The sequence below is a fragment of the Acomys russatus genome, chromosome 11 (assembly GCF_903995435.1).
Source record: "Acomys russatus chromosome 11, mAcoRus1.1, whole genome shotgun sequence".
NCBI lineage: Eukaryota > Metazoa > Chordata > Mammalia > Rodentia > Muridae > Acomys > Acomys russatus.
In genome coordinates, this window is record NC_067147.1 from 62,571,118 (window position 1) to 62,594,682 (window position 23,565).

The 23,565-nt window shown below is 47.1% G+C and overlaps 2 protein-coding genes across 2 annotated transcripts; one reads left to right on the forward strand and one right to left on the reverse strand.

The window, feature by feature from the left end:
• The first annotated feature begins 2,978 nt into the window (after positions 1 to 2,978).
• Positions 2,979 to 9,008, forward strand: Zfp57 (ZFP57 zinc finger protein). The gene is made up of 4 exons (XM_051152546.1): positions 2,979 to 3,144; positions 4,570 to 4,705; positions 6,259 to 6,324; positions 8,050 to 9,008. The coding sequence occupies exons 1-4, from the start codon at positions 3,127 to 3,129 to the stop codon at positions 9,006 to 9,008; spliced, it is 1,179 nt and encodes a 392-aa protein (XP_051008503.1). The 5' UTR covers positions 2,979 to 3,126.
• A 1,857-nt stretch (positions 9,009 to 10,865) lies between these two features.
• Positions 10,866 to 22,879, reverse strand: Mog (myelin oligodendrocyte glycoprotein). Its single transcript, XM_051152548.1, has 6 exons — positions 22,609 to 22,879; positions 19,704 to 20,051; positions 16,757 to 16,870; positions 14,034 to 14,054; positions 13,555 to 13,575; positions 10,866 to 11,017 (listed from the first exon to the last, which is right to left on the reverse strand). Exons 1-6 carry the CDS (start codon positions 22,700 to 22,702, stop codon positions 10,866 to 10,868), a joined length of 750 nt encoding a protein of 249 aa, XP_051008505.1. The 5' UTR covers positions 22,703 to 22,879.
• Between the last annotated feature and the right edge of the window lie 686 nt (positions 22,880 to 23,565).

Below are 23,565 nucleotides of genomic sequence, written 5' to 3' on the forward strand. Positions count from 1 at the left end.
ATAGATAGATGGATAGAAAGATTGAGTTTATTTGAAATTGAAGATCAAGCTAAATCAGTTAACTATGGGTGCCCAGCTTTGAAAATAAAGTAATTTGATTTTGGTTTTTTGTTTGCTTGTTCGTTTTGTTTTTCGAGACAGGGTTTCTCTATGTTGTCTTGGCTGTCCTGGACTCACTTTGTAGACCAGGCTGGCCTCGAACTCATAGTGATCCACCTGCCTCTGCCTCCCGAGTGCTGGGATTAAAGGCATGCATGCGCCACCACACCCGGTGTAAATAAAGTAATTTGAAGCCAGGGTGAAGAACAGTGATTTCTTTACTGTTTTTATGGAAAGCACACTTGTTGATTTCTTCACCTAGTACCTCCTGAATTTTCCCATCACCTTCCCCACCTGCTCTGTGCTTTGGCTGCCGGAGCCCACAGATATGGGCTAAGCGTTTTTATTTCAATTGAGCTAATAAAAAGAAACAAGCAAACAAAGCAAGATTACAGAGAGAGACTGAAGTGAATTTGGTGTGCAAGGGGCTGCTAAGACTTAACCCTGGTGTGATATCTATGTGATGTATGTATCTTTTAAAATAATAATAATTATAATTATTTGTTTTTTATTCACGCACGTCTGTGTGAGTGTATGCCACATATGGCAGGTGCCGAAGAGAGTGTGGGATCCCCTGGTTATAGGCCTTTGTGAACTGTCGGTCTGCGCCGTGAACAGAACTTGGGTTGTCTGAATGCTTCCCTAACTACAGAGCCCTGCAAGTGTGTCTTTTATGTCTTGTGTTGTGTGCTTTACTTAGTTTTACAGGCTCGTTCTGCTTGTCTGCGAAGTGCTCCAGTTTTCCTTTGGTCTCCCCAAAGGAGGGAGAGCTAAAGCTTTTAGCGGTTATGATTTTTGTGTTGTTTTTCACTGTGTAGCCCGGGCTGGCCTGGAACTCAGTTCCACCTGCCTAGTACTGCAACTATCGAGATTGAGTCTCCCGTCCCTCCCCCCCATCCCACCCCCAGGAGTAAATGCTTAATCTTTGGGAAGTGGGATTTCCCAGCGCAGGTGAGACCAGTGGTGCTCGACCATAGGCGAGGAGAGAAGGCGTGGCTTGCGGGCATTGGCCAGCAGCCAGCCGAAGTGAGTTACCTGCGGCTGGGGAGCAGAGCGGAAGCCGAGGGACTGAGTAGCGGATTCCCGACTTCGGGCCGCCGCGCCTTCCTGAGGTCGCGCCGCTGCGCTCTGGTTAGGGCTGCAGACCTCGCGGGGACCCGGCCTGGGCGTGCTCGGAGGACGAGTGCGTGGGACAGCAGAGCACCAGCGAAGGGACAGTCGGGCTGCGGAGCACCGGGCAGGGCTGCCGGCCGCGGTGAGAGTGTGCGGGGACCCCGGGTGGAGCCTCGCGGGACCCAACACTTGGCTGGGAGAAGCCTTCCTCCTCGCGATGGAAAACCTCACGCGGCTGAACCCCTTGGGGTTTCGGGGCTGGGGACAGCAGATCCAGTAAATGTGTGTATGTGTGTGTGTGTGTGTAAGATTGAGAGAGAGAGGGGGGGGGATGGAGGGAGGGAGGGAGGGGAGAGAGAGAGAGAGAGAGAGAGAGAGAGAGAGAGAGAGAGAGAGAGAGAGGGATTGATTTAGAGAAAGACAGACTTGACAGGATGCCTTGTGACTGGTCTTCCTGTCTCAGCTTCCTGTGCACAGGGATTACAAGTGTGTACTTTGGGGGGTTGGCCCGACTCCCCAAATTTGCAAAACCGTAAATGGATTTTAGCTGGAAAAGTGTACTCAGGATTGAGAGACGCCCAAACACGTCCACCAGAAATTTACTCTGCGGAAGAGTGAAACCAGGCCAGGGTACAGGTGAACCCACTTGGGGGACTTCCACTCTCAGGGCTCAGAGACCAGGAAAAGTACAAAGCAGCCTAAATCATCTTTGTACCAAACACTGCTTCCTTCCTGATATCGTGTGTGTGTGTGTGTGTGTGTGTGTGTGTGTGTGTGTGTGTGTGTGTGTGTTGGTGGTGATCCTGTCTCAGCCTTCCTGGTGTTTGGGTAATGGGCTGGGTCACAATTACATCTTCATGCCATTGTAAAGACTTGATGACAGCAGGCGTCTTCCTGGCTGAAAACTGTTAAGGACGGGTCCTTGAAGACACTAGCGTAGAACTGTCTGGACGGTTGTAAAAATGGGAGAGCACTGCTAGATCTGCACATGTCAAGCCACACAGAGTTTTAACAAGAGAAGGGAATGAAAGGCTAAGACAGAGAAGGAAGGGAGCTTTCCTGGTGACTTTTTGGGGATCAAGTTGGCAATTCTTTCCACCCCTTGTTCCTTGCCGGCATTGTCACTTAACAAAAGAATTGAGAGGAAAAGAAAGACCAAGAAGCTTCCTTAGCACAGAGAGAGAAATAAGGGCAGGCCGCGTGGCTGTCAACAGGAAGAGGCCTGTTTCCCCCCTTCTGTATCAGAGTAAACATTTTTTTTTTCCAGAATGAACAGGAACTTCCAGGTTGTTGGGTTGTTGCGATTGTGCTTTACAGGGGTCCGGTTGTACAAGTGATGCCTGAGTCATGGCGCCAAGACTTAACGTAATCCAAACGGATGGGAAGGCTCAGTGGCACAGCATTAGCTTAGCATGCACAAGCCCGTAGGTCTTAGCATCAGAATGTTACACACACTCAGGTCTCAGAATCTGTCGTTTAAATTTTGGTTCTGGAAGAGACGTTTACTCTCATGTTTCCAGTAAAGTTAAGCCAGAGAGGATGAAGAGACAGACCCAACGTGGTGTGCGGCACATTCAGGTATGTGCTTTTCAGTGGCACTGAGTCTATAATTCAAAAAGCTAACTCTCCCGTGCACCAAATGTCCTGGAACAAATGACTTGCCACCTACAATTAAGGTCTGCGAAGATGGAACCATTGTTCATTAGTTCACTTGGTGCCGCAGAGAAGGCTCCATCCAGTGCAGGGAGTTAGCTGCAGGCTATGAAGGAAGCCCTTGTTTCTTATTCTCCTTTTGCTGATATTGTGTATTTTTCTCGAACCTCAGATTTCTAGAAACAGGCACCGCCAAACAGTGGCCAGAAGCAGCCTGGGATAGAAGTCAGACACCCAGCACCAGCCTGGCATTTCCTAACAATGGCAGCCGAGAGAAAGGTAACCAGAGCCCCGAACTGCATGGCCGGAGCTTTGAGGGAACTAAAGCTGTCGGGTGTGAAAGAGGAAACTTCGGACAGCTGGACAATCAAGGAAGACCATACTCCTGCTAAAAAGAAGCAGGATCACCTTCTGGGGTCCTGGGAGGTAGAGAGTCACAAGGGGTCCCGTTAGTCTTGGTGACCAGGCCAGAAATGACTAAGTCTAGAAAGAGACTCCCTAGAGACATTGCTGCCCCATGGGGTAGGTGGTATGTTCTCTGCTCTGCAGAAGCCCAGAAGGAAGATTTTGGGGCATTGGCTCGGTGTGTAAGTACTTGTTGCACAAACATGAGGGTTCAACTTGTGACCTTCAGGGCCCACATTAAAACAACAGCATAACGGCCACTAGAAAAAGGAAAGAAAGGAAAGCTAGGTGCATCAGTGGCTTTCTAGACAGAAAGTCTTGTTGAATCACCGAGCTGCAAGTTCAGTGGCAGATTTCTTAAAAAGACAGAGGGAAGACACACATGCACACAACACAAAGAGATGACTAGCCAAACGCAAAGGCAGAAGGGTTAGGATCAGGTGGAGCAGTGGTTCGCCCGAGGCTCTCGGAGGTCTTTCACCTGCCTGTGGATCTAATGGAGCCTCAGATTGTCCCAGGACAAACAATAGAGGGAAAAGGAATGTCAAGATTTTTTTTCCCCTATCTCCCACACCTCCCTAGAGCCCTCCATGGATTTTGTCAGAGTAGCAACCAATTTTACTTCTCTGTTCAGTGATTTTTCTTCTCCTCCTCCTCCTCATCTTCCTCCTCCTCCTCCTCCTTTCCCTTCTGACTGTGTGCCCTTCCTCACACTTGTTCTTTCCTCTTATGGTAGTATCTCTCTCTTAGGTCTGAATTCTCTAAATCTTGAGAACAAGTCGGGTTTTTTTTTTTTTTTATAGTCCAGGTGAGAAAGTTACACACCACCATGCATACAAGGCCAAATAAGAATCCTTTATTTGCTGGGCGTGGTGGCGCACGCCTTTAATCCCAGCACTTGGGAGGCAGAGGCAGGTGGATCGCTGTGAGTTCAAGGCCAGCCTGGTCTACAAAGTGAGTCCAGGACAGCCAAGGATACACAGAGAAACCCTGTCTGGGAGACTGGGTGGGGGGGCCGAGAGAAAGAATCCTTTATTTAAGCTGGTGACCAGGAGCACGCTAGTCCCTTGTAAAAACTCTCATCATGGAAATCTATAATGTGTGTTTTGGCTACACACTCAGCAGAGGTTCGGGTTGTGAGTTTGGGCTATGGTCAGGGTCGTAGAAAGTGTGACTGTGTTGCCAAGGCGGATGTGGCAGCTCAGAGGCTAAAACGCCCCTGAGCAGACACGAAGTAGAGTCGGGGCAAGATGGCGTCACTTCAAGTCTCTGTACTTACACTCTTAAGTGTCTGCCCAGCCATTCCAGATGCCAGTCACTTACGAGGATGTGGCAGTGAATTTCACGCTGGAAGAGTGGGAGTGCCTGAGTCCCAATCAGAAGAGCCTTTACCAGAAAGTGATGGAAGAAACCTTCAAGAACCTGACATTTGTGGGTAAGAGACGGTGGCTCCCTCGGCACCCTCCCTGTCCTGTAGTCTTAGAGTCTATGGTTGGTTTTTCTGCTCAGGTAGATCAAAGTTGGGGCCCTACTTCTATGCCTGAAAGATCTGAGCCACAAGGTTCAGGAGTGAAAAGAAAAGCGATGCAAACGTATACGGTGAGCTGGGTCAGAGTGACTCTCGGCTACGTAGCAACTTTAAAGCCAGCCTGGACTGCGTGAGAGGTGAAGTCTGGGTAGGGGACCTCCACGGCCCAGAGAGGAGGCTCAGGGACTAAGAAAGCAGTTGTTCTTGCAGAGGACCTGAGTTGAATTTCTAGCCCCCACGTCGTGGCTCACAGAGGTTTCCAGTTCCTAGTTCCAGAGGTCCCACACCCTCTTCTGACTTCCATGGGCATATATACATGCAGGCAAAACGCTCAAAACGCAAAATACAAAATAAATAAACCTGAAAACACCCCCAGGAAAGACAGGTAGACTCAGGTGTTCACAGAGGCCGGGGTCAGCTCTGAGCTTTATCCCTCAGCATACATCCATGCCCTGCTCTTTTCGTTTTGTTTTGGGTAGGGTCTCACTAACCTGGGACTCACTGATTCAGCTAGACTGACTGACAGAGAACCCTACGGATCTGCCTTCTCTGCTTCGTGGGGGCAGGGGTTACATCCGAGTGACACTATACCCGGCCTTTTTGATGTGCGTTTTAGGGATCACGATTGCATGGCAAACCCATTATCTACCAAGCTACTTCCCCAACCCCAAGACAACACTTTTTTATCACTATTATTGTATTGTGAAAATACGAAAATTTGCCCATCAGGCCTGAATTGTTGACAATGCCTGTGATCTCAACTCTCCTAATGCCCCTGAGGCTAATGCAGTAGGGTCCCAAATTAAACCCAACCCTGCCTGTAGAGCTTGAGGCCAGCTTGAAGTACACAGTGAGACTGTCTCAAAAACACCTGCTATCCATCTGACAAATGTTTAGGCACGCGTTATACTACAAGCTGCCTTTGTAACCGTCTTTTTCCTACAACCAAGTGCCTTACATTAATGCTCCTTATAAAACAAAACAAAGCTCCGCATTTTTGAGGTCTACTTTATGCGTATGAATGTTCTGCCTGCCTGTTTGTATGTACACTGTGTGAAGAGGATATGGGAAGCCCTGAAACTGTAGTTACAGGTTTGTAAGCCACCATGTGGTTACTAGGAACAGAATTCAGATCCTCTACAAGACCAACAAGTACACAGAGCTGCCGAGCCATCTCTCCAGCCCTAGATTAATGTCCTTAAAGCAAGCGCATAGGAGGCCTCCTGTTGTCTGCATGAGACAAAAAAGAAGCTTAGCATGGGACCAGTTTACCTCGTTTCCACACCACAGACAGTCGTCGTAACCCTTCGCTTCTTGTTATCGGAAGGATGGAAAGAATTTGGAGCCATCTTGCATTGTATAGTGAGATCTTTTTGCTAAAAAGAACAAAAGCATGACCCCCCACCCACCCAGAGTTATAAGTATGCTCACAGCCAAAATATTTTTTCTCCCTAAACCAGATTGTAACACCGTGAAAAAAGGACAAGAACACAGGATGTCAGGCCTCTACCTCCCAAAGACAAGAGGTAAGAGCTGCAAAGGAAGCTGGGTACTGTAGCTCACATCTGTAATGCCAGCACCTCAGCTTCATAGTGTGTTTGAGGGCCTGTCACCTCACAGAACCAAGGGCCAGAAAAAAAACGGTCCAGTGGTTAGAAGTGCCTGCCACCAAGGCTCACAGTTAGAATTTGACATACACGCAGTGGAAGGAGGAAACCAATCCCTACAGGCTGTCCGCTGACCTCCATAAGCATGTTGTAGCATGTGTGCACTTTCACACATGCATACAAAATAATAAAAGTGTAATTCTAAAATTGAAAAAAAGAATTGCAAAGGAGAGAGGGAGGTAAAAAGGCCCAGGACAATCACTGAATGGCACACTGTCCATCAATGCTCAGGGCATTATCTCAATATCTTCAGGCCTTTTCATCCTGGTTAGACTTGGGACTAGAAGAAATCCTGAGATCAAAGTTGTAAGCCCACTGACTTCATGATGAATAGCCAAGACTTTTAAGACAAGTATTCTAATGTCCAGTTATTGAGAGATTGCATGAGGGTTGCATCTCAGGGTTACCCTTTGACTAAGAAGTTCTTCCCAGCTGGGCAATGGTAGCACAGGCCTTTAATCCCAGCACTCGGGAGGCAGAGGTAGGAGGATCACTGTGAGTTCAAGGCCAGCCTGGTCTACAAAGTGAGTTCAGGACAGCCAAGATGTTACACAGAGAAACCCTGTCTTGAAAAACAAACCAAAACAACAACAACAAAAATTATTCCCAAGAGAAAGTGGAGAAACAAGATTGACAGTGTTGAGAACCTTGTCCCTAAGATAAGAGTAGGGAATTGAGACGGATGTTAATTTACGTTGGTCATACCTCCCAGTTTGCTGAGACAGTCCTGGTGTGTTGTTTCTTATTCCATTATTAAATCTTATTAATAACTAAAAGCATCACTTTTCACTCCCAATTTACATGATGCAGTAGGCTTCCCTTGGGCTAGAGATTAGCTCACTGGTAGGACACTTGCATTGCGTGATTTGCTCCCCAACGCCAGGAAGTGAGTTCTCTGCGACCTGAAGGGATTCTATTTTGTGGTTCCTGAAGCTACAACTGCACATAGCACTAGGGCCTATTTATGTGGTTTTTGTTTTTACAGAGCTTTGGGGATTGAACCCTGGGTCTTGTGGATACTAAGGCGAGTGCCCCAGCTCCTGAGTGACGCTCTCCTAGTACCAGACACAGTAATAAACTAGATAAAACAGGATAGTTACAATTCACATTAAGAAGTTATGTGAATGTGGTTCTTATAGTAGGGAATTCTTCACTTAATGTTTCTGTGCTGTGGCTGACGTATGTGGAATCAGGGATGAGGGGAGGATTACTGCTTTGTCATCTGTGGAGTGTTTGTGGGAATACGAGCAATACTGAGAATGAGAACAATGATTTCAAAGATGTAAGCTACTAACTTAGGCATTTGAGATTATAGAAGATTCCTATGAGGTTTTTACTTTAAAATTTATTGTTGTTGTTGTTGATTATTATTATTATTATTATTATTATTATTATTATTATTATCATTATTATTATTATTAACAACTAGTTTTTCTTATTTCTAGCCTATGAGGTCCAAGGGTGAATGGTTGCGTTTTAAAGGTTGCGGAAAGGGAAGGACTTATAAGGGACTTACAGTGAGTGCGAAGCTTGTGTTGGTGGCACTCTCATAGTGAACTGTGTTTTCTCCCTCCTCTGCCGCAGGAGGCAAGAAATCTCGAAAACGTAGCCCAAGTGTGAAAGATGAGGACAGTGCTAAAGAGCCGTCTCCTCCTTGCGCAGGGGTATTCCAAGGTGGGCCACTGCTTTTCTGCCTGACCTGTGGCAAATGCTTTACCAAGAACATCCACCTCCTCCATCACCAGTTTTCTTTGCTGTCCCAGAAGACCACTAGCCGCAAAGGCCCTGGCTGCAAGCGTCGTGGAGAGAGGCCTTACTTTTGCAATCTCTGTGGCAAGACTTACTGTGATGCTTCCGGACTGAGCCGGCACCGACGCGTCCATCTAGGTTATAGGCCCCGCCCGTGCCCCGTGTGTGGAAAGGGCTTCCGGGATCAGTCTGAGGTCAAACGCCATCTGAAGGTACACCAGAAGAAGAAGCCAGTGGCTGGCAACCAGGCGCGTACTGTTCCACCTGCAGCACCCGGATCCGGAGCGCCCACCCTCAGGCTTGTAAAAGTGATCCAGGGACCTGTGGCCAGGGCTAAGGCACGGAACAGCAAGGCCTCCTCCTCCCAGGATGCCAGAACCAACGCTGTTCCTGGGAGGCGCTCAATAGAAAAGGCCTCTTGCCCGTATTGCCACACAAGTTTTGTCACGAAGACTTCTTTCTTAACCCACCTCAAATCCCATCTCCAAAATCAACCGAGCCAGTCCACCTGTAGTGAAGAGTCCTCCCAGTCACCTAGCACATCCAGGAAGCAAGCGATCTACTGCTGCCCTATCTGTGACATCTGCTTTAACGGAAAGGGACGCCTACTGGATCACTTATGCGAAAAAAGATTGGGCAGATTCGGTAAATGCTGGGAAACCCTGGGTCATTTACTTGGCTTTCTTCATGACCCCGTGGTGCAAGGACAGACTTCACAAGTAAAGCAATCCTCCCGGGGGCGGGGCGGGGGAAGGAAAAGCGGAAAAGATGAAGACAAGAAGACATACAGATGAAACCTACATACGTTCAGAACCCTGAAACATGAATAAAAAAGGGGGTGGTGAGATCACTCAGTGGGCAAGGCGACCTCACCTCCTGAGTTCTGAGCCCTGAGACCCCTGTGACAGAAGGAATTTGACTCCTGACCTCACACGTGCCCATGCACACACCCACACAAAATAAAAAATAACTTTTAAAGCTAGAAGAAGTGGGGTCTGAGAGGTCTTTGTTTTTTTTGTTTTTTGTTTTTTGTTTTTTTTTTTCCTGAGGATTGGTGTCTGGTATCAGGACGCTTGATCAGGGGAGGGGTGAATGATGAAGGAAAGACGCGGCAAGGAAAGGAGAAGAAGTGTGCACAGAGAGACTTGTATTGTTAGTCAGCACCCAGTTTGTGTCCGGTAGGCCATCATGTGGTAATTGCTGGGGGGAAACAACAGTGGGCACTCTGAGAGGAATGACAGTGGGAGGAGACGAAGGAGAGGCAGGAGTATGAAGGACACAAGGTGTGGACGGTAGAAGGGAGGCAGACGCGGTTCTCAGCCCTTGCTTCCCGAGGCACTCCCACCAGGCTGCCAAAGCATCCATCCCTGGGTTTTCAGTTCAGGCCTCCATATTTCATACCCTGAGATTGCGGGCTCTTCTATCCCTGCCCCCTGCCCTCTACATGGCTAGTCTTCCCCGTCAGGGCCACAGCCTTAACTTGTTTCTCCGTGGAAGCAGCAGCCACCATATGCAGAGTTTATAACGTAGTTTGGGGTGTAGAAGTGCTGGGTATCCTTTTTGGAGGGATCACTCCAGTAGTACATGGGGCACGTAGGTGTCGTCTGATAGACTGCCTGGCCTTGGTCATAGGGTATTTTCTGGAGGAAGACTGAGACGGGGCGAAAAGATGTGGTAGGCAAAAATTAGAGGGAGAAAGGAGCTGAGGACAGAGACGGTGGAGGGAAATCAAGTTCTACTTGGAATCCAGAGTTTCTGTAGATGTAGATTGGAATGTGTCTATAGCAAGGAGGCCAACACGAGACATCCCCCAAGGACCTGCCAGGCTCTCCTTCATGCCAGGAGGATAGCACCATCCGTCAAAAGGGATTTCCTAGGAAGACAGACAAATAACTTAAAAAAAAAAATCTGTCAGTGGTTTCATGAAGTTATTGAATTTAGAAGGTAGAAAGTCCACAGGGGTCATGCTATCTCCGCCCCCCGTTCCCGCCCCCCCAGCTTTCTGGTTGGTCTCGAAGGAAGGTGAAGTTCGGGGTAACTTATTGTGGAGAATGCCGAAGGAGGCTGCAGAAGTGGGATTCTGGCCAAACGGCCCTGAAGGCTATTAAGCCAGCAGAGAAAAGTGGCACAGCAGCCTCTCTGGCATTGGGGACCTGTCTCTAACAGTTACTCCCTTCCCTTTTCCCTCACAGGAGGAACCCTTGCAGCACCCCGCCCCAGGATTATAGTCCCTCAATAACCATCTTCCCCATGCTGGCCTTTTGTTCAGTTTAGAAGAAAGAAGAGAGGTTGGGTACAGTGCCACATGCCTATGACCCTAGCACTTTGGCCATAAGAGGCAAGAGGATTGCCTTGGGTTTCCAGCCCAGGCTGGTCTACACAGTGAGCTCCAAGGCTGCATACCAAGACTTGCCTCAAGAACTGGGAGGGCACGTTGGGGAGAACTTACTTAGTTCTTCAAGAAACTGTCCTGTAAACAAAGAGAAGCGAGTCAGTGGGAGATCTCCCCCTCGTCACCCCATATCCTCCCTAGACTACCCTCCCTTTCCACTAAGGGGCCTGTGCATCTCATTTAAGTGGGTTCTCAGTTTTCCTGAGGGGGTTCCTGATGGTGAGCAGAGAGTCACGAGGAATGTGATGACCCCTGCCCTTCAATCTAGAACCTTCGTTCCACTCTTTCCTGTACCTGCTAGCCTTCGGTGCAGCCAGTTGTAGCAGATGAGCAAGGCCACCAGGGGTCCAAGGACAGGCACCATGACAAACAATGCTATCTTCCAGCAGGGCACCCTCAGGAAGTGAGGATCTGAACGGCAGAGCAGAATAGGCTGTTTCCTTTTATTCCACACCCACTCCTCTTAACCCAAAGCGCCCCAAAACACCAAAGGACTCTGGGGACAAACTATAGCATCCATGCATGAGATGCACTGCACCTTTACTTGCATTAACTTCCAGTTGAATTTCACTTATTTAGCGTAGAAAATAACGGTTGCGTGAGACGGTCGTGCGTTGCTCATATTCAGCTATGCACGAGCCCTCCCCTACCCCCCACCTGTAGGATTTTTGTTTGTTCTTTTTCGTTTTTTGTTTCTTTTTGTTTGTTTTTTGTTTTTTTGAGACAGGGTTTCTCTATGCTATGTTGGCTGTCCTGAACTCACTTTGTAGACCAGGCTGGCCTCGAACTCACAGCGATCTGCCTGCCTCTGCCTCCCTGGGATTAAAGGCGTGCGCCACCACGCCCGATGTTATTGTTTGCTTTTTTGAAGATAGAGTCTTGCTGTGTATCCCCAGCTGGCCTTGAGTTTGAGAAATGCTCCTGCCTCAGCCTTCCAGGTGCTGGGATTACGGGCTATCAACTCAGCTATCACTAAAGGTTTTCCCCCCTTCTTATACTAAAAATACAAGCAGCAGGCTAGGAGTGCAGTTAGGCAGAGTGCTCATCTCACATGTTGAGGGGTCCTAAGTTCAATTCCCCAAAACACACAGTTTTAGCCCTGGCCATATTTATGATTTCAAGACACAAAAATGGTTAAAAATTTAGACATTCAAATCTTCTGAGTAAAACCCTGGGGCTGGGAATGTAGCTCACTTTGTAGAGCTAGATTCTTGTCACTTGCCTGCCATGCACAGGGCTCTGAGTTTGGACCCCAGCACAGCTTGCACTAGGTTTGGTGGCTCACACCTATAATCCCAAAACAGGAGGTGGAGACGGGGATCAAAATTCAAGGTAATCTTTGGCTGTATAGCATATGTGAAGCCAGCTTGGTATATGTGAGAGTCTGTCTCAAAGTAATAGAACGGTGTGAGTGAGATGGGTTAGTTGGCAAAGGCTCTTGCTCCTAAACCTGAAGACCAGAGGTTGAGCCCCAGAACCCACATAATGGAAGAAGAGAACCAACTCCTATAAATTGTCCTCTGACCTCCATGTGAGCACCTGCCCACACTCACCCTCTTACCCCCTCCACACATATACATACATGTAACTTAAAAATGTACTTAGGATGTTCAAAGATTACATGTGTGGATATCCACACACTAGCCCAGTGTCAAGGGCTAAAGTGGAGCCCTTAAGTGTACCAGGAGAACTGAACAGGGTTTACACTTGGCCTCAGAAAGAAAGTCTGGCAGCTGGGTGTGGTGGCCCACACCTTGTAATCCCAGCATTCAGGAGACAGAGGCAGGTAGATCACTGTGAGTTCAAGACCAGCCTGGTCTACAAAGCGAGTCCAGGACAGCCAAGGCTACACAGAGAAACTCGTCTCAAAAAACAAACAAAAAAAGAAAGACTTTTTAGAAAGATGGCTCAGGGGTAGAAATTTTCTATGCTCTGCTTAATGATATTTTCTAATTTGTATGAGATCTATTCAACGGACATTTGGGTGCTCTTCTGTTGTTGGTGTTGTCCTTAGGGACTGTGCAATCTGAAGTAAAGAAAACAGAAAGATGATTCTTGGGGAATTAACATTCTATTTGGGGCATGCATGGTTGCATATGCATTTACCAGCGCTTGGAGTTGAAGGCCCTAAAATCAGAAGCCCGAGGCCATCCTCCATGACAGTGAGTCTGAGGCCACCATAGCCATATGGAAGCCTGACTCAAAAAAGAAAAGATACTAACAGGCCTTTACTTTATCCTCAAAGAAACTTTCTTGGTGTGCCCTTGGGCTGTGCTCATGAAAACTAACTCTTCCATATAAATACAACAGATGATTTTTTAAAAATGTAATTTCCTGGTTATGGTGACACAACATCTTCAATCTCGACACTGGGAAAGCAGAGACAGTTAGATCTCTGAGTTCAAGGTCAATCCCGTCTTCATTGTGAATTCCAGGTTGGCCAGGGCTATATAGTGGGACCATATCCTCAAAAAATAATTTTTATATTTATGTGTGTATATACAACCTGTGTGTACAGATGTCTGATGTGGGGTCAGAAAATGGGGCTTAGGTCCTCTCAGGGAGCAGAGGACGCCCTTACTTAGTAGTTGTGTCTTGTTCAAGTACATTTCATTTTTCCTACTAGGCAACCAAGTTTTTGTGCAAAGGATCTGTTTATAATTTTTATAAATATATATTATATATTATTATAATAGATGTAATAGATATATTATATATTTATAATATATATATTAATAATTCACTGGGTGAAAAGTTTGTAAGAAGTTTACATTTTGAAATTCATGTAGTGCCTGACACTGGAATGTGGTACGTATGTTTTTGCTATGTTCCTTCAGATCTTGAATGCAAAGAAATAAGGTGGAGGGTCCTAGTGCCCCAGACCACAAGTGAAAGTCCCCAGTGAAATACCACAGTGACTTGGGAGGGCTGGGATGTTCTGAACTTACCAAAAGTCCGATGGAGGTTCTCTGAAAAGAACAAATGAAAAGTGATTCAGTAGCGCACTGAAAGGGGGCTCTATCCCTTGAGGGGGGATCCCTTCCCTGAGGGGGGGATCCTTTCCCTGATGGGGGCTCCATCCTCTGAGGGGGGATCCTTTCCCTGAGCGGGCTCCATTCCTGAAGGGGGATCCTTTCCCTGAAGGGGGATCCTTTATTTAAATCATTTAATGCTGGATCTAGTCCTGACACAAAGTAAATCGAGTTATTTGTTTTTATGTCTACACTGGCTGAATATAAGTAAGACAATAAAATCTCTATTTTTTTGTTTTGTTTTGTTTTTTGTTTTTTAGCTGCTTATAGTTTTAAATATTGAAGCTCCTGATTGAAGGAAGCACAGAGCATTGGGTGAGAGGCAAAAGTAACATTTTGGTTAAGCTAAAAGACAAGTCAGGAGGAATTGGGGAGGGAGGGTGCCTGGAACTCACCAACTTCTGCTCGAAGTTTTCCTAAAATAAAAAAAAAGAGAGAGAATTTTTCTGGTCCTGGTTTGCCATTACTAGGACCTTCCCGCACCCAGCACCCTGAACTCTCTGATTGTCTAGGGACATCTTAGGAGAGTGTGTAGAGTTCTGGATTTTTAAAATTATATTTCTTTTTTTACATATACATTTATATTATTACACATAAATAAAATAAGCTACATATGACAGGAAGAACCACGGAACAATCAGGGATTATGTAAATATGTTACATTCATAGTGATGTGGCTGTTTGTATTTGGCAGCCTTGAAGAAAACAGCTTTTCTATCTTGGTGAATCTAAAATTCTGAGTGTAAATATCTATCATATCTCATCTCTATTAACGTAAAACATCTCTCTAGACCTAGAATAAGTCTTAGCCCCTAAACAACTAAGCTTACTTGTAAGACTAAATAAACTATCTGGCCTTCAACCCCATCAGAGAATTGAGAAGGAATAAAACTTAATTACCTGATTTAAAACCAAGAATTCAGGCTCTTTCTGTGGGTGTTGTCTGAATTAAGTAATGAGATAAAGAATACAACAGCCTGGCAGTGATCTGGCTTTGGTGTCTGTCTCCCCACAGTGGGTAGGGCTGACTGTCGATCTAGTTGAATTCTTAAAGTCAGGACTGGCCCTCAGGAGCCAGCAATGGCTCAAACCACACCATTTGTTTGTTTTTCTTATTTTTAATTCTCTGAGTGTGTGTGTGTGTGTGTGTGTGTGTGTGTGTGTGTGCGCGTGTGCGCGTGTGCGCGTGTGTGCGCGTGTGTGTGCGTGTGCACACATGAGTACGTGTGTCCCTGGAGTAGTTGTGAGTTGCCTGACATAGGTGCTGGGGTCCCCTGTAAGAGCAGTTCAGGCTTTTAGCCCGTGAGCTGTCTCTCTAGCCCTATGTCACGAGGCTTTATTACTTCCATTACTCCTTGCTCAGTTCATATGCCCAACTAGATTGTCGTTTTGATTAAACATAAAGCCATGTGCCACTGGAAGCAGGAACTAGATGTTTAACAAGCTACTGCTTTACGGCTGCATCGACAGTAGGCACTTTGCTCTGTAAACTTCCCGCCTGGAGGCTTGGAGAACCTAAGAGTTTTCCCTCATAGTTTGGTGTCTACAGTGGAGTTAGATCCTAGGCTGCCTAGCTCTGTCTTCCTGCTCTGTTCAGCCATGATGGTGCAGGGCTTTTTCCTTGCTGTGGAGCAGGTAACCAAACATTTGGGATGACTCAAAGGTGAACTGGGAGTGCACAGTGTGGAGCACAAGGCAGGGCCACTGTTGATCTGACACTTGTCTCTCTTCCTTGGCCCAAACCCTGCTCGCTGCTGTATCCTCTTGTCAGCAAGAGGAAGTGGAAACATAAGACCTCGTGCTTTGGTCTGGGGGGGACACAGTGTAAGAAGAGTCTGACTGCAGGTGCTGGGACAAACAACTGTTCACAGTCAGATGGAAAAGACAGGAGGATAGTTTCTTTAATGCTTTCTGCGTGGCGAAGGCTTTCATTTCAGAATCCCTACTGAAATGTGAACTTGGAGACCTGGCTCAGGGCTAGGAGTGCCTGCAGCTCTTGGAGAGAACCCAGGGTTCAGTTCCTAATACCCACACGACCTGGCAACCACCTAGAATTCCAGTCCCAGGGACTCTGGCACTCTCTTATCACACCTATAAATGTGTATGCAAATACAGACAATGAATAAATTTGAAAGTTTTTAAAGCATTTTTAAAGTTTTTAGTTTTTTGGTTTTTGTGTGCTTCTGTTTGTTTGCTTGGTTTTGTTTTGTTTTGTTTGAGACAGGGTTTCTCTGTGGAGCCTTGCTGTCCTGGACTCACCTTGTAGACCAGGCCGGCCTTGAACTCACAGAGGTCTGCCTGCCTCTGCCTCCCTGAGTGCTGGGATTACAATCATGTGCCACCACTCCCAGCTCAAAAATTTTTATTTTTAATTGTGCGTAGGTGTGTATGTCTGTGTGTAGGTATGGACACATGACTGCAGATGCCTGAGGGGTTGGATGCCATGTAAGCTGTCTGGTGTGGATGCTGGGCCCTCTAAGGGGAGCAAGTGCTCTGAGCTATGCCTTAAGATGTATTTTCTAACTTTTCTACATTTTAGAAGAGCTTACTCTCCCAGTTTCATGAAGCTGCTAAGGACTGTGGAGGGCTGAGATTACCGCCGATGGCATGCCACTGAGCAAGTTCCCGAGCCACCCTAGACTCAGTTTCTTCCACAGCAATGGGGTTGTCAGTCTTCACAGGTAAACGCAAGGTTCTACTGCTCTCTGAAAGCGTTCAGTAAAATTTGTTATGCAGTTCTGAGCTCAGAAGCCTTAAAACCATCACTGTGGGCCAGGAAAAGATTCCTGGCAGACCCAACCACTGCCTATACCTGTTAGCACACAGGTGGTCCCACTAGGCTGCCTTTCAGGGGCCTAGCAATTTCTGATGTCATCACCTGCCACAAGCACATCCTTGCTGTCCTTTGCACCCTCTCTCTCTCTCTCTCTGTCTCTCTCTCTGTCTCTGTCTCTGTCTCTCTGTCTCTCTCTCTGTCTCTCTCTGTCTCTCTCTCTCTCTCTGTGTCATGGGTGCCTTCCCCTCTCTCCCTCCCTGCTCTCCCCCCCCTCTTTCCCATAATGAACTGCCTTTATACCAGGTCTGGTGCACAGCATAGTCACACACAGTGTAACAGTACCTCTCAGTCTGTGCTGCAGGAAGAGGAAGAGGAGGCCTACAGATATCTGCAGCAGCAGTGTAGGCACAAGTGCGATGAGAGCCAGCACCCCAGGGTTGATCCAGTAGAAGGGATCTGAAAGGCAGAAGTACTGTCACCCAGCTTGCTGCCCCAACACCCTGTGCAGAGCCTGGGCTGCAGTAAGTTGGTCTGAATAAGAGAATGAACATCAAGTTTTGTTTTTTTTTTTTTTAAATACTGACACATCCAGGCACACATGGTGCCATACGCTTGTGATCCCAGCATTCATAGGGCTCAGACAGGAGAAATGCTGCAACTCACAGGCCAGCCTGCAAGACCTGCCTGTCACAAAAAAAAAAAAAAAAAAAGAGAGAGAGAGAGAGAGAGTAGCACAGAAGGGAAAAACAAGTTTACCCTTATTCTTGATGGTAAAGTGGGCTTGTTTCTAGCAAGGGATAATGTGGCCATTGTTTCATTTTGTTTTGTTTTTTAAAGGGCAAGTCTGCCCTTGAACTCCTTGTCCACCAAATGCTGGGATTCCAGGCCTGAGCTACAACTCCCCAGACTTTACTCAGTGTTGTGAATGGAACCACCAACCCTCCTTCTCTCTCTCAGACAAGCAAATCAGAAGCTTACTGGGGGGATTTGGAATATGGAAACCAACTCAAAGGAAAGCATTCTCCCTGAGGCAGAACTTTTAGTGTGTATTCTGCCCCATTCCCCACGTCTTGTGATGTGTTAGGCCTCAGTGAGTGTGCTGGAGTTGGCAGCTGAACTTGGAATTTGCTAAGCAGGAAGAGAGAAAAATCTGTACCCTGTAGTTCGACCCTCCACTTACTTGTGAGTAAAAATTCCCCAGGAAAAAAAAACAGCTGTCTGGAGAACATTCTGTGGCACACAGCTATTTTCATGTCTCTGCAAACTGTCTCTAGAAATAGTGCTTTGTTACGGGGCACACAATGCATCTTCTGGTCTCAGCCTGGCAACAGTCACCCCCCACCTCAGATACAAAAATGATGGATTGTCTGATGTTCACGCTGCAGGTGGCGAGGAGGAAGGGAAAGGGTCAGAGCTCAGAACACTCTTGTTCTTTAATTACATAGCAATTAATGTTCAAAGCTCCCTCTGTCTGTTTCCCCACCCATGATTTAGCCACTCTGAGACATGACAAATAATAAATAACTCCAAAGTCAGCCTCACACAAATCACACTGAAAATGAAGTTATGAAAATGTACCAATGATGCTAAAACTACAGGGCCCTACCACCACTCTGTGTGTGCCTAATTTTTTATTTTGTTTTTATTTATGTCTGTATTTGTGTGTAGGTGTGTGTGGGGGTGCCTTTGGAGGCCAGAGGAAGGTGTCAGATCCCCCAAAGTTGGAGTTATGTGGGTGGGTACTGGTCCTCTTAAGAACACCAAAGGCTCTTAGCCACTGAGCCATCTCTCCAGCCTCTTGGTTTGGTTTGCTTCAGACGGTCTCTTATATCCTAGGCTGGTGTCTGACTTTTCATCCTCTTGACTTTAACTTCTCTTTTTTTTGTTGTTTGTTTGTTTGTTTTTTTTTTTGTTGTTGTTGTTGTTTTGAGACAGGGTTTCTCTTGTAGTTCTGGCTGGCTGCCCTGGACTTGCTTTGTAGACCAGGCTGGCCTCGAACTCACAGAGATCCGCCTGCCTCTGCCTCCAGAGGGCTGGGATTAAAGGCGTGCGCCACCACCATCTGGCTTTGACTTTAACTTCTAAGCTTCTCATATCAGTGTGTACAGTGCTGGGACTTGCACCTGTGGCTACTTGCATTCTAGGTAAGCACTCTACCAACTGAATTATCCCTGCCATATACTGCATGCATGCACACACACACATAAACACACACACATTATATGCCTGCCGTACAATGCACACATAAGTAGTGAGCATGCACGCACACATACACACACACACGTAAACACACACACATTATATCCCTGCCATACAATGCACACATAAATAGCGAGCATGCACACACACATGCACACACACACATAAACACACACACACATTATATCCCTGCCATACAATGCACACATAAATAGCGAGCATGCACACACACATAAACACACACACATAAACACACACACACACACATTATATCCCTGCTATACAATGCACACATAAACAGTGAGCATGCAAACACACACACACACACACACATACATGGAGTACATATATATATATGTGTGTGTGCTACACACGCAAGCATAGGGATGTGTTTTTGTTCTCTGTATTCTCCGGCTTGCTTATGCCACTCAGTACGTTGTCATGGGAAGCACCCAGGCTGTCTGGTGTGATTCTAAAGCAATCATTCTAAGCTGAGCATGGTGACTCATGCTGTTAGTTCCTCCACTCCAGTGGCTGAGGCTGGAGGATTGCCCAAGTTATATTTGTGTGTGTGTGTGTGTGTGTGTGTGTGTGTGTGTGTGTGTGTGTGTATGCACGTGCGCTAGTTGTGGTGGCACATGCCTCTAATCCCAGCTCCCAGCACTTAGGAAGCAGAGACAGGTGGACCACTGTGAGTTCAATGCTTAGCCTGGCCTATATAATGAGTTTCTGGCCAGCCAGAGCTACGTACTAAAAAGCCATCATAGCAGCACAAAACAACAGCAACAACAAAAGCTGAAATACAAGAACGTCTGTTTAGCTTAGATACCATCTTTTACCTAACATTGCTTTCTCAGGCACAAACACTGACTTTTGAACACTGACTTTGATTTCAGCTTCTTTCCCAATTCAAATAACAAAATGACCAACAGCCACAGCTTAGGCTGTTTACTGATGTGTCTATCCCTTTGGAACTTATCTAAGAAGGGACAGTGTTTGGGTAGAAAGACTTCGTCTTAGCTGAATGACTGAAGGGTAAAAGGGAAGTCAGCCACGCACAGGCCGCACTGCACTTCCTGGGTGCACTCACCTTCTACTTTCAACTCCATTGCTGCCTCCTCTTGGTAAGAGTGGTCTCTGAAGAAACAAGTGAAGCCTCCTTCATCCGAGAACCTCACCTTCTGGATCCTGAGAGTAACCTTTCCCTCGCTGATGGCCTCTTTCAGAAGCTCCGTGCGCCCCCGATATTCAGGCGCTTGCTCTGCGTCCTGGTCCTTGCCATTTCGGTAGAGATGAACCACTCTGGAAAAGGGAGGGCGGTACCACCCCACCTCCATGCCTGTGGCGTTCTTCCCGGGAGATATGCGGCAAGGCAGTTCTGCCTCGTCCCCAACTAAAGCCCGGATGGGGTGCCCTGGTCCTATCACTCTGAACTGTCCTGTCCAAGACACCAAAGGAAAACAAACAAACAAAAACAAAAAGCACCACATGAGTCAAATATGGCAAGTTCATCACAGGAAAGCTGTTTTAAAAAAAAAAAAAAAGAGTACAGGGGAAAAACACATTTAAAAAATATTTAATTTATTTTTGAGACAGGCTCTCACTATGTAGCCTTGGCTTGGCTGGCCTGGAACTCACAGCAATCTGCCTGCCTCTGCCTCCCAAGTGATGGCTGGGATCAAAGTTGTATCCCGCCACCCCCAGTGATTTGTCTTTATCTGCAGCAGCGCAGACATGCGTGTAGGTGCCCTCGGAGGCCAGAGGCATTCTGCCCTTCTAGGTCTGAAGTTACAGGCTGTTGTGAGCCACCCCATGAGTGTGGCACTGGCAACCTAACCCTAGTCTTTTGTAAGAGAAGTGCATACATACTCTTTACCCTGGAGCCATCTCTGTAGCCTCTGTTATTATTCTGAGGCAGGGCCTTACTCTGTAGCCTAGGCTGGCCCTGAACTCACAGCAGTCCTCCTGTCTCAACTTTTTAAGTGCTTTTTAAGTGCCACTATGCTTGGCTTAGGACAACCAAGTTTTTTTTTTTTTTTCTTTTAAAGGTTTTGTATCTGTGCCAGTGTGGGTGGGTGTATGTCACCTTTGTGCGGCTCCTCTTGGAATCCCTAAGGGGCGGTGAGCTCCTCTGAAGCTAGGTTACAGATGGCTGTGAGCCGCCCCGGGGTGATGCTGCTGGTAACCCAACCTTGGATCCACTGCAAGAGCAGCAAGGATGCTTATCGGCTGAGCATCTCTTCATGCCTCTCCCCTCTTTTGAGACATGGCACTTACAGCTCAAGCAGGCCTTAATCTTCCACGCAGTGGGACTTGAATTTCTGGTCCCTTCTGCTTCTATCCACAAAAGCTGTGATTACTACCCACTCACTACCATGGTGGGTTTAAGAGTCTTAAATGGAAATCAAGAGCCTTTGTGGGGTCCATTTTTTAAAATTTTATTTTACTTTAATTTAATTTAACTTTTGGCTTTTCGAGACAGGATCTCTCTGTGTAGCCTTGACTGTCCTGGACTCACTTTGTAGACCAGGCTGGCCTTGGAACTCACAGCAATCCACCTGCCTCTGCCTCCCGAGTGCCGGGATTAAAGGGGTGAGCCACCATGCCCGGCTTTATTTTGTGTTTTAACTTTGAACATACACGAGGTGAGCAGTCTCTAGTTAAAGATAATGTCTAAGGCAGAATGTTCTGCTTTTTCTACCAGCTCTGTTCATCTCTGACTCTTCAGCTCAGAGATTCTTTTTGCCTCCTCCCTTCGAACGTGGCCTACTGCTTGTATGGGCTTAACGGTCCTCTAATCCCCACATCTTGTTCCCCACATTCACTGTGGGAGTCACACACTCTGGGGACAGCTGTTTGACTCTCTTCTCTATCATCTGTCTTCAGCCTCGTGCCAGCTCTGGACTCTTCCCTGAACATCTCCCCAGTGATATTCAGTTACTGGCAAGTAAGCTAGGGTCTTCCTTATACCAGGGTAACCCTGGGGCTAGACCTCCACCAATCACACGGCTCCCTGAACTCCGTCATCTGGTTCTTTATATCTCCCTCCCAGTTGGGAAACAGGCTCCTGTATAAATACTTACTGCTGCCTGATTCTTTTTTCTTTTCTTTCTTTCTTTCTTTCTTTTTTTTTTTTTTTCTTTTTTGGTTTTTTGAGACAGGGTTTCTCTATGTAGCCGTGGCTATCCTGGACTCACTTTGTAGGCCAGGCTGGCCTCGAACTCACATCGATCCACCTGCCTCTGCCTCCTAAGTGCTGGGATTAAAGGTGTGCGCCACCACGCCCGGCTTTGATTCTTTTTTTTTATTATTATTATTAAAGATTTATTTATTATTATGTATACAATGCTCTGCCTGCATGTACACCTGCAGGCCAGAAGAAGGCATCAGATCACATTATAGATGGTTGTGAGCCACCATGTGGCTGCTGGGAATTGAACCCAGGACCTCTGAAAGAACAGTCAGTGCCCTTAACCTCTGAGCCATTTCTCCAGGCCCCTGCTGCTCGATTCTGCAAAGTTCTCAAATATAACAAGATGTCACAACTCAATGTATCATTGACATCGTCAGGGTTACAGGCAAGCACCATTTTCCCACTGAGCCACCTCACTGACTCTCGACAAACATTTTTGAGATTTACCACCAACAAGCCTCAATGTGCAAAGGACTTTCTCTGACTCTGGCAGCAATTCCAAGAAGTTATTGTCCTCTTCTGAAGAGCGATGAAACAAAGCTAGGGCTGGGGATAGAGTTTAGCAGTAAAGCATGGACTTAGCTTGCTCCAGACCCTTGAGGTTGATTCCCGGCACCATGTGTGCAGGGGAAAGTTTGGATGTATTCCACAAGAAGTCAGGAAGGTTCCTAAAAAGTGAAGCCATGCCAGCAGACCCAAGTGTAGACAGGAAGTTCGTACAGCCTTTAGAGGGTATTAAAGGAGGTAAGCCCAGAATACCCGCTTCTGGTGGACCCCACAGGGCTGGTGTGAGCAAGCTTACCTGCATGGCTGGATGACAGCTGGAGGAGGAGGAGGAAGAGCAGGGAGGGGAGGCAGCTTGGCAGAGAACAACTCCAGAAACTGGTCATCTTCATGGTTACTGGGGACTGAGTCCCTGGCAGCAGGGTCAGGCCACGCTGAGGGCCTCCAGCTGCATGTCCCTTACTGCAAGAAGCCTGAAGGGAGATTCTGGGAGGGCACTACCGTCCAAGCCCAACCTCCATCCACGCATTATCACAGCTGGGCTCAGAGGAATGGCCCCACATCACCCCGGCCGGATACTGGCACAAAAGGACTACAGAGCCACTGATGACCAGGGTTTGCCTCCCCACCCCACCCATCATAGCATTGGAACAGTGGCTGCCTGGTACTGGGCCATTTCTCTCCCCCCCCTCCCACCCCACCTCTCCCTGGATCCAGTCTTGGGAAAGACATGTAGTGGCTGGTCAGTGGCAATCAGAGGGACTTGTTTGTGGGTCTGTAAAGCTTGCTTAGTTCTTGCCACCAAAAGAACTATCTAGGGGAGAGTGATGACTGAAAGCTCTTAAAAAAAAAAAAAATTCAGCCTTGACTCGCTATGCCTATTGTCTTTTTGTGTGTGCAGCAGTTCCCTGTATACCATCCTGGTCGCAAACTAGTAATAGCACAGGATGACCTTTAACTATGGCCTCCTCCATCGCCATCTTTATATCCTGACTACTGAGATGATAAAGTGGCCTGTAACCACCACAGTTAGCCCAGGCTCCTCTTCCTCTTCCTGTACTCCCACTCCCCCTCCTTAGAGTTGGCTGCCCTGGAACTTAACATGTAGACCAGGCTAGCCTTGACCTCACAGAGATCCACCTGCCCCTGTGTCTTGAGTGCTGGGACTAAAAGTGTGCCCCATCATGTCCAGCCTCTTCTTGTTTGCATATGTATATACACACATTTGTAGCATGCTTCTGTCTGTTGTTTGTTC

Excerpts from the sequence above, each read along its gene's own strand:
- Zfp57 (XM_051152546.1), top strand. Across the intron at positions 4,706-6,258 it reads CAAGAACCTGACATTTGTGG|ATTGTAACACCGTGAAAAAA; the intron begins GTAAGAGACGGT and ends TCCCTAAACCAG. Across the intron at positions 6,325-8,049 it reads CTACCTCCCAAAGACAAGAG|GAGGCAAGAAATCTCGAAAA; the intron begins GTAAGAGCTGCA and ends CCTCTGCCGCAG.
- Mog (XM_051152548.1), bottom strand. The coding sequence starts at position 22,702 with ATGAAGATGACCAGTTTCTGGAGTTGTTCTCTGCCAAGCTGCCTCCCC. Across the intron at positions 20,052-22,608 it reads GCTGTCATCCAGCCATGCAG|GACAGTTCAGAGTGATAGGA; the intron begins GTAAGCTTGCTC and ends TGTCTTGGACAG. Across the intron at positions 11,018-13,554 it reads GAACCTCCATCGGACTTTTG|ATCCTCACTTCCTGAGGGTG; the intron begins GTAAGTTCAGAA and ends TCTGCCGTTCAG.